The sequence below is a fragment of the Borostomias antarcticus genome, assembly GCF_949987555.1.
Source record: "Borostomias antarcticus genome assembly, chromosome: 25".
Classification (NCBI taxonomy): Eukaryota; Metazoa; Chordata; class Actinopteri; order Stomiiformes; family Stomiidae; genus Borostomias; species Borostomias antarcticus.
In genome coordinates this window covers 7,062,363-7,072,070 of record NC_140258.1, presented here as the reverse complement: position 1 = coordinate 7,072,070, position 9,708 = coordinate 7,062,363, and the positions used below count along the sequence as shown (strand labels likewise).

General features: G+C 45.5%; 2 protein-coding genes across 3 annotated transcripts; both read right to left on the bottom strand.

Moving 5' to 3' along the window:
• Positions 1–636: 636 nt before the first annotated feature.
• fuom (fucose mutarotase) lies at positions 637–2,258 on the bottom strand. Of its 2 annotated transcripts, none has more exons than XM_084458825.1 (6): positions 2,123–2,258; positions 1,768–1,836; positions 1,616–1,686; positions 1,375–1,491; positions 885–958; positions 637–775 (listed from the first exon to the last, which is right to left on the bottom strand). In XM_084458825.1, exons 1-6 carry the CDS (start codon positions 2,205–2,207, stop codon positions 709–711), a joined length of 483 nt encoding a protein of 160 aa, XP_084314951.1. In that variant the 5' UTR covers positions 2,208–2,258; the 3' UTR covers positions 637–708. The 2 variants fall into 2 exon arrangements, with proteins under 2 accessions (XP_084314951.1, XP_084314952.1); XM_084458826.1 differs by having other exon boundaries at positions 1,375–1,473.
• A 3,465-nt stretch (positions 2,259–5,723) lies between these two features.
• On the bottom strand, positions 5,724–9,241 carry echs1 (enoyl CoA hydratase, short chain, 1, mitochondrial). The gene is made up of 8 exons (XM_084458617.1): positions 9,105–9,241; positions 8,132–8,329; positions 7,677–7,804; positions 7,209–7,308; positions 6,838–6,942; positions 6,608–6,727; positions 6,406–6,473; positions 5,724–6,311 (listed from the first exon to the last, which is right to left on the bottom strand). Exons 1-8 carry the CDS (start codon positions 9,193–9,195, stop codon positions 6,246–6,248), a joined length of 876 nt encoding a protein of 291 aa, XP_084314743.1. The 5' UTR covers positions 9,196–9,241; the 3' UTR covers positions 5,724–6,245.
• Between the last annotated feature and the right edge of the window lie 467 nt (positions 9,242–9,708).

The following is a 9,708-nucleotide window of genomic DNA, read 5'->3' as shown; positions in this document are numbered from 1 at the left end:
GGACACCTTCCCTGGGCCGGACGTACAGGCAGAGCCCCTGGAAGAGGGAGACCACCGGCGTTTCTACGAGGCGGCCGAGCCCGACTGGGACGAGATGTACCACCCGGAGAGAGTGGAGGGGGAAGCTGGGGTGTACCAAGCGGTCGCACCTGAACAGGAGGGGCTAACCCCGCTTGGTGGTCAGAGAGTGGCCGGGATTCATGCCGTCCCGGAGGAGGACAGAGATGACCTCTACCACGCTGACCCACCCGTACCTGTTCCTTACCGTGAAGTCGCTGTCCCGCCTGTGGTGCCTGCCGATTGGGTAGCGGCACAGACATACAGCGAACCAGAGGAAGACCTGGATTACCTCTACCATCGTTAACAACCCTCTACTTTGAATTTCATCCTGAGCTCTGAGTCAGTGGCAGAACATACAGCATATAGGTTTTATCCTGCACTGTAAGCAGCCTGTTTTAATATTACTGTAGAATTGAATCCTCCAAAATCATTAAAGTCACAGTAAACCCCCTACTCTGAAATGTTGCTAATAACTCCAACTCCAACACCCTGACTCCAGAGCTTCACTGTGGAACATCATTGCATGCATGATAACAGTGAAGAGTAATAAATGTTGAATACGGCCATTAAGATGTTGGCGGTTTATTTACAACATGGATGTCTGTGAATGAGTGACGGTGAGTGTGTACTTTGTACTGCGTGTGTGTGTCACTGCAGTTGCTCAGCAGGGATGACCCCCTTCTTCAGTATCAGGTTCCCATAGAGAGCCGCCTCCCTGTGGACAGAGAGAGCATGTAACCACGCCTCACACAGAGAGGCCTGTGAAAACACACGATGACCGTACGCCTCTAGTAGGGCCTTGAAGCCATGCTGGTCAGCCTCACCCTGTAGCCACCACGGCGAATGCTTTCTTTGATCGTTCATAAAAGGCAAACCTCTCCACCTTCTCCAGGGGGGCCTGCGTACAAAGATGAACACGCACTCGTCAGATGGGTCAAGCAGTTGAGGTTGAGACACTCCTTTCTTCTGTCCCACGTGGCGCCCGCCAGAGTAAGTGATGTGTGTGTGTGTGTGGTGACCCCTAACTCTTTGACCAGTGCCTCCACCCTAAAGCCTTGGTTATACTCCCAAATAGATGTGTACTTTACACGGACAGCTGCGGACACGTAGGGCTTCTGTCTATACTACTACTTCTTGGTGCTCCCATAGCGTAGGCCGTGGAGGGCGTGCAGACTAGTACGCAGAGGCACGCCGATGTCTGCATGGACCTTACGCGTACTGTACACACTCTGACGATGACATTTACATTGCACGGACCCTAGTACTGTAGGTCAGTAGTCTGTAGGTGCGTGTTTGTGGGCCACTTCCTCTCACCTGTGTCCCAGCCTCTTTCAGAAGCTGTGTGAAGGTGTCCCATATAGGCACAGCTAGACCTCTCTCTCTGTCACTGTCCACACGCTCCATCACTGCAGCCTGCAACAACACCAAGCCCTTATGACAACCAAACAAAATGTGTAATTATCACGATAACGCCATGTTTACATCCAGAATGGACCCCCTGTGTGCCTCCTTGCAGTTGCGAGAGTAACAGATGTCAGTCACATGTGTGACCTACTGGGCTGGTCACATATGTATCCAGGGGGAAAAGCTTCAAGATGGCAGTCAGAAGCTCTGGGACCTTCAGACCTATAAAGATTGCAGGGAGTTACGTGGTTTAAGAACATGACAGAATTGAAAAATAATTTCAAATATTATAGGCCTACAAACCATCAGCTCGAATCTCCTTAGGACCGCATGCACATACAGAGGTGGTAGGAAAGTTCGCATCAGCAAGAACTGAAAAAGAAGATAACAGCTATTGACCAATTGTGCTACAAGAAGTTTAATATCTGACCACCAGACTCCATTTCAAAAGGAGTAACTAGTGAATATGAAGCGGATATTGTATTGTATAAGCCCTACTGTAACTAACTAATCACTCTACTGAAACAGACGTGAAGGCAGATGCGCGGACGGGCTTGTTTGTGGAATCGGACCGTTTACTTGCTGCCGAAATCGTAGATAGGCGCAAAGCGATAAGAAAGTCTTCTCTGCAGCCAGATCTTAATAAACATAGGCCTACCCAATTCATCTCCATGGCCCATTCTAGCCAGTGCATACAGCAATTCTGGTGATAGAATATGAGGTATTCCTTTTAGTACAACCATAGCTAACGTTAGTCACGTCACAACCCAACTCGGCTCCGCAGACCATGGAGCTAGGCTACAGACCAGGAAGTGAGTCACGAAATCGAAGGCAGAGCCGCAGTCTGATTGGTCCAACAGCAACAGCAACCTCCGAGAGTGCAGACTTGGCTAGAAAAGAAACACCACCACCACCACAACAACAACAACAACAACAACAACAATAATAATAATAATAATGCCAACAATAACAATAATACTAATAACAATAATACTAATGATGATGATAATAATAATAATACTAATAATCTAATTAAATGCATTTTCATCAATTAATTAGGCTAACTAATAAATAATCTGCCCATTTAAGCCTATAGCCTATGGACTATGTATTGCAAATTCAAAACAAGAGACAGGCCTACAGATAACATCTCAAAAGCGTATGACTCATTTTCTTTGTTTCATAAATAGTAATAAAAAAAATAAAAACAATAATAACCGAATAACAACAACAACAACAACAATAATAATAAAATTAATTAATTGTGAAAGCAATCTCAAAGTGCTGAAATCACAAAGTCATTAAGAAAAGAGAGACAATGATAACCTTCTTAACATTCATTCATAACACAACATTCTCATTAGGCTAACCTATCTGATTAATGGGATGATTTAGTGGTTATTGTGATGGCTGTCTTTCGCTGGCGCAAAATGATGCTTTTTGGGTCTTTCATCTAAAATCTCTTCCTATGTCAGGGAATACGCTAATTGGGCTAATAAAAGAGTTTGGGAATAGTCCACACAGCTCTATACATATCTCCAGCAGCTGCCTGTAACCTCAACTAATCTAGCATGCGACGGGCTCGTCATCTCATCAAAACTAATTTCATTTTCTTAATTCAATTTAGGCTATATGCTAGCCTACTCTGCTTCAAGTCAAGCATGTATCTTGAAACTGAGAGGTGGAATCTGACCGGTCGTTTACTAAACAACTCTCCAGACTTATTACATTAGTTCGGCGGGGGGGACTTGGGCCCTGTGTTGTTTCTGACACCCTCGGGTGGGCAGGATTCAAAGCAAAGACATCTGAACGTGTTATTCTGACAAGGCCACCGGTGCCAAGAATGTGAGATAATGAAAATATTTGTCAGATGAAAACCATTCCACCCTGCGTTTCATATGAACCACAGCAACCTTCAACTGGGCCATAAAAAAACGCAGAGGAAAACTTTTGCATGGCTATCAGATGGATCTCGTTCTGTAAAAGCATGAAAAGGCTTTCAGAGGGACCCAAAGCATCTCGCATAAATAAAGCTGGGGTCCACGGTAAAGAATAACACACCGAACGTGCAGCTGCTACTAATGTAGGGATCGACTCATTTCGTCTTTTCTCTTTCTCTTCTCTCCAGATCAGGTTGTAATTTAGAGGAAATTTCTAGCGTCGTGTGAATGGGTGTGTGGAGGCTCCGCAGCTGGGAGAGGACAGAGAGGAGAGGAGTGGAGAGGAGAGAGAGACCGACGGAGACTGATGGGCAGAAGAAAGGGGCCTTCGCTGGAGCCAGGCCTGTCTGCTGGACTGAAAGCTCCTATTCTCTCTCTGTGGACTCACGCTGCTCTCTCTTTAGTTCGGCTTCTTTAAATGAGTTTATCACGCTATGAGGGGCTGCGCTGCCAAAATGTAACGTTTTGCCCTCTTTGTCTGTGTGGAGAGCCTCAATTGGGTCTACATTTATTATTTTGACCTTTCGGTAGCAGGGGAGAGACTTCAAAGACGAGCTTCTTTTCGGCTCTCTCTGCAGACCTTTGTGCGTCCCCGCGGTGTGAGGAGACGAGTTTTCTCTTCCCTTTTATGAGTTTTGTTCCAGGGGGCTGACAAGAAAGCAAGCTCCAGGGTAATATTGAATGAAAATAAAAATCAATTAGGCCACGGCCTTGTGAAGATATGGGGCGCCGTCGTGTGAAGAAACCGAGATCAGAGAAATAAAGTGCCTTCAGATGATCGGAGAGTGACTAAAGAAAGAACCCCATAATCAAATCTGTTCTGGTGTTTTCGTTACGTTTGAAGTGGAATTGTCCTCTTTTTTTGTTCTTAAGGCTATTGTTTCTAAATAGACGAATATTTTGACTTTAATACTTTAACAATGATTTCAAACCGGCATTATAAGGAACGTTTTTTTTTCTTTCTCAAATAGCCATTGTCAGCATAGGGCATATAATTTGAATTTAATCAGTCCTAAATATAAATAGCATACAAAATAGGGTATCACAATAGGCTAACTTCAAAGTTTCGTTAGCCTAATTGATTTTTTTTTTAATGATGCCAAAAAACAATCTGGGGCAAAACCCTCGCGGCCTACATTCAAAAATATAATCGAAATATTTGGGCTACATTCTGGACATGGCCTACCCGAAATCAAAACTTGAATATGTTTTTTTAATATGGGACACTTCAAATTAGTTTGCTAGCATCAGAATAAAATGTAGGCTATATAATTACAATAGGCCGTAATGTGAGATGAATTAGTGAAAGTGGTAAAAGTTATTACTAGTTCCAAACGAACAAATCAGATTTGTCTAGGCCTGTAATAGGGGTGAGGCCCCTGAGACAAGGGCCTGCATGTAAATGAGTTTCAGTGTGTTGAAGGACATTTATCAGTATAATCCATACGCTACATGGTTAACATACGAATGTAGTGTATTTTTTAACAGGTTATCATGTTGGTATCAGAACAAAATGGAATTGCAAGACCAGGGTCACAGAGCCTAAGTCTTCATCCAGGCAGTTAGAAGCAACTTTTTACAAGGCGTTTCTATAAAATAGAAGTGTAAATAATTCATATATTATTATTTAATATATATGCAAACGATGTAAATGACGTATTCAAAAGACGACTTGCAGGCCTCATCTTTTACAACGCAATATAATGTATAAAGTGGACTACAATGCAATAGCTCCACCAGGCGGTGAACATCCGAACCTAATATTCATTTAGAATGACGGTTCTCTCTTGTTCCCCCAAGCACACACGGGCCCGAGGCCTTTCATCATGTGAACTGGCTCAGACAACTCCATTAGTTATTCTCACTGGATGGACATTTCATCAAATTAATAGCTATCCTCCATCACTGATCACACAGGTACTGTTACGTGAAACATGAGTTGCAATGAGTGGACACAAAAAGAGCCACTTAAGGTAATCAACATCGCCATCATCGCAGACGCTGATATGTCCAGGCTGACTGGGTTCTCACTGGGTGACCGCCATCTCCCATACATAGGAAACAGTAATTAGGGATAATTACCTGAGACATGGGGAGAGTATCTCCTGCCATTAAGAACAATGAGGAGTTGAAAGGTAGGGGACATTTCAGTAGCCCTAATCACCATGGAACATAATCAACTAATATGGTAACAGACAGACATGGAGTAGAGACCACCTTCTACTATTGCAACCCCAGAGGAAAGGCTGTGTATTACTGGTATTGTATTACTGGTATTGTACATGTATTAATATAGACACAGACAGTAATACACACACATGTATAAGACTACTCATGTAACTTTATTGAGCTTTATTTGCAAAATGTACAGATCGCAAAAAAGAGTTTATCTAGAAAACATAGACATCGGTCCGACAGTGAACATCAAAGGCAAAGTCAGTGTTTCGTGGTCGGGCCTAAAGCCTGCTGCTCCATCATTCATCAGGACTGCAGTCCAGCAATCATCGTTCACATGAACACTAGAGACTGGATTTCTGTGTGGTACAGACACATTATACAGAAAGCTGATGATCACACCGTGCGCACTCACACACAGAGTATAAAACTATGATAAAGCATGACACTATCCAGCACGCATAGAGTCCAATACCGTCGATCAAACTTCAACTCTGTTTGGGTTCACTCAGATTTTTGTTCATATTCACCATCCATCCAATAATCCAAGTGATGAGCACACAGGAGATTGATATTCTAGGAAGCGGCCTTAGTGAGGACATGGGGGGGACATACTTTGTTTACACAGTCCTCTAATTGTGGTTTCCTACCCGGTCGACCTCTCTTCTACTTGTCCTGGAAGTTGGCCTTCCTCTTCTCCACAAACGCCGTCATACCCTCCTTACGATCATCCTGAGGGCGCGCACACACAGGTCAGAACGGACATCACATACTACATACGTGTGCGCGCACACACCCACACAGTATAAAGAACTTTTCTACTCACGGTAGCGAAGGTAGAGTGGAATAACCGTTTCTCCAACCGATTCCCTTCAGCCAAACTCAGTTCGTAAGCTGCAAACAGAGAGAATACTATGACAAAGAATCTGCTGCTCATCGTACAAATCTGTTCATAGAAGCTAATGTTGCCACCATGGAAGCGAGTGAGTGTTTTGGGTAGTGTGAACAGCTGAAGGGTAAGAACACACCTGCGTTGACGGCTTCTTTAGCCATGGCAGAGACAATCTTGGAGTTTCCAGCGATCTTCTCTCCACATTTAATGGCTTCTGACACCAGCTGATCCACAGGGCACACCTTACTCACCAGACCTGACAGACAGACACACAAACACACACTAAGAGATGAGTGGATTACCTGTAATACACCGGAGTGTTTCTGTGTGTGTATGTGTGTGTGTGTGTATGTGTGTGTGCATTACCTGACTGCTTGGCCTCCTGTGCGTTAATCCTGTCTCCTGTCAGCACCATCTCCATAGCCAGGGATTTACCCACTGCACGGGTTAGTCGCTGAGTGCCACCCGCTCCTACACACACACACACACACACACACACACACACACACACACACACACACACACACACACACACACACACAAACAGACAGTGTCAGTCAGTCAGTTACAAAGACAGACTGACAGACACCAGACAGGTTAACAGTCTGTGTAAAAGAGTCGGACAGAACAGATGAACAGATTGAAGAGAAAGATTGAACAGCAGAGGAAGAGGGAATGACGTGAAGGGACTGAAGGGATTGAACTGCAGAGGTGAAGTGAAGAGAAAGAGCACTCACCAGGGATGGTACCCAGCAGGATCTCAGGCTGGCCAAACTGAGCCTTCTCTCCTGCATAGATTATGTCACACATCATGGCCAGCTCACAACCTCCACCCAGCTAGAGAGAGGGAGAGAGAGAGAGGGAGAGGGAGAGAGAGGGAGAGAGAGAGAGAGAGAGATTAGTGATGCTGGTGCTGCAGCTTTGATTCTCATGCCCTCCATGACAAAGTCACGGTGGCCTGAGTCATCTGGGTGTTCCTCTAGGAGGGCCAGGCCGCCCGGCGTACACACACAGGGCCGGTCAGCGGAAAAGGACATGAAGGGGTTAATCTAATCAAGGTCTGTGAACACAGAAGGATGGGGGGGTGCAGAGACGAGACAACATCTACACAGCCAGTGAGAGAGAGAGTGAGAGAGAGGGAGGGAGAGAGAGTCTCAGTTCTGCTGTCGTGGTCCAGGACTGGAGCTCATGATCAGGATACTCACAGCGAAGCCATTGACGGCAGCGATGACTGGCTTCTTAACTGTGGACACTCGGTTCCAGTGGGCCAGGAAGTTCCCGCCATAACACTCCTGGAATGTCCGGTTCTGCATCTCCTTGATGTCTGCCCCCGCTAGAAACACAGGTAACATGACAGTCTACTACAGACACATAGTAACACCTGAGTTACTAGAATCACACAGTAACATCTGACCATGTCTACGTGAGAAACACAGGTAACATGACGGAGTCTCCTAGAATCACACAGGTAACATGACGGAGTCTACTAGAATCACACAGGTAACATGACAAGAGTCTACTAGAATCACACAGGTAACATGACTGAGTCTACTAGACACACAGCTAACATGACTGAGTCATCTAGACACACAGCTAACATGACTGAGTCTACTAGACACACAGCTAACATGACTGAGTCTACTAGACACACACCCCTCACCTGCGAAGGCTCTTTCGCTGCCGGTGATGACGATGGCGCCCACCTGTCCGTCGGCCTCGAAGGCGTCCAGCGCACGCCCCACCTCCAGCATCAGACCGTCACACAGGGCGTTCAGCGCCTTGGGCCGGTTCAGCTGGATGAACCCCACGTCCTGCTTCTCCCCGCGCTTCTCCACCACAATGTACTCATACTGGACACCTGCACACCAATTTGCACACAGAAAACCACAGAGTGGTAAGTAAGGGAGGGTGACTCAGCAAATCGCTATAGGCTCTCTCAGGACTAACACAAATAGGCATGCACTTCTCTATTGCCTATCAGGCAACCTCTGCACAGTGCACACGTCCGACCAATCTGCAGGTGAGGTATTAACTCTCTCGGTATGCCCTGCCTTCAGAAGCCCCCTTCAAGATTGGGCCACACACCTGCTACCACTTTAAATCCCATCACATGAACTCAAGACAGAGGTCCAGGTTGGGCCATTCTAAGGAGGTGAAGGTTCAACCAATGTCAGTATCAGATAGTCAAAGTAGTGTCAAGGCCCTAGCTGTAATAACAACCCCGTTAAGATGTCCTTGACAGGTCTTGAATACGTTTTTAGGGTAAAGAGCTAATAGGTGGCGAATCGACTGTTAGTGGATGAATTATAGACGCTGATAGCTAGCTAGCTGGTAGTGTGTAACGTTAGTGCTAGAAGCTAGATAGCTATTTTTCAGTGCCTAATAAAATGGATATACGCTTGCATAGGCTATTCCATTAACTCCAAATAATCTGCAAGCATTTCTGAGCGTTAGCTACCTAGGCTGAATACCGTTAGTGCTAGTTGGTTAGCTAGCTTGGTTAGCTAGCGGCTGGCTGGCTACTTGCAGACAAGTTCCATGACATTGGGTTGTAGAAAAGGGCAGCAATGTGATATTCAGCACAGTTTTCTCCTGATATAAAGGTTTTAAGGCAAGGTCTTTCCGATACGTACCTGCGCTGTACTGCCGTGCAACCGAAAGGCTGGCCGGGAGTGATCTCGCTGGCTTCAGGAGAAGAGCAGCCGTTCTGTAAAACACAGCCATGGCAGCGAGGACGAACTACTGACAGTTTACGAGCTGGCTAGCTAAACACTACTCATTCGTCCTCGCGAGACTAGCTAACCACAACTCTCAATAATCATCTCTCACTGCAGTTATCGCGCGATACTTTAGAAGCCAATAAACAAGAGGTGCTACCAAAGAGTATGGAAGATGGTATCTCCTTCTCCTCTCTCTCTCTGGACCACTGAGAGAGAGTCAGGGAGAGAGAGGTAGATGTCCTCTTCTCTCTCTCTCCTCTTCCATGGCTCGGAGGAGGAGGCGGTGGTGGTGGCAAATTATAAAAACTAAATAAAAGATTTTTTTTAATAATAAAAACTGATTCTGATTCTAATTGTAAGCTATAGTGATAAGATAAGATATCCATGTTAGCATATAGGAGTACTGTTACTATAGTTAGTGTTAGCACTTCAAACTTCCACGGTGTCATCAGCTGCTGGCCCCTCTTCCCAGAGCAACCGACGCATTTTCAACCGGAGGTTTCGCGTCGCCCTGATT

What these genes read in the sequence shown, in the direction of transcription:
- echs1 (XM_084458617.1), bottom strand. Translation starts at nt 9,195, where the DNA reads ATGGCTGTGTTTTACAGAACGGCTGCTCTTCTCCTGAAGCCAGCGAGA. An exon ending in CCTGCTGGGTACCATCCCTG is followed by an intron (nt 6,943 to 7,208) that starts GTGAGTGCTCTT and finishes GTGTGTGTGTAG; the next exon opens with GAGCGGGTGGCACTCAGCGA. An exon ending in TCCACTCTACCTTCGCTACC is followed by an intron (nt 6,312 to 6,405) that starts GTGAGTAGAAAA and finishes GCGCGCCCTCAG; the next exon opens with GATGATCGTAAGGAGGGTAT.
- fuom (XM_084458825.1), bottom strand. Translation starts at nt 2,207, where the DNA reads ATGGTTGTACTAAAAGGAATACCTCATATTCTATCACCAGAATTGCTG. An exon ending in GGGCCATGGAGATGAATTGG is followed by an intron (nt 1,837 to 2,122) that starts GTAGGCCTATGT and finishes CTTCTTTTTCAG; the next exon opens with TTCTTGCTGATGCGAACTTT. An exon ending in TTCGCCGTGGTGGCTACAGG is followed by an intron (nt 776 to 884) that starts GTGAGGCTGACC and finishes CTCTGTCCACAG; the next exon opens with GGAGGCGGCTCTCTATGGGA.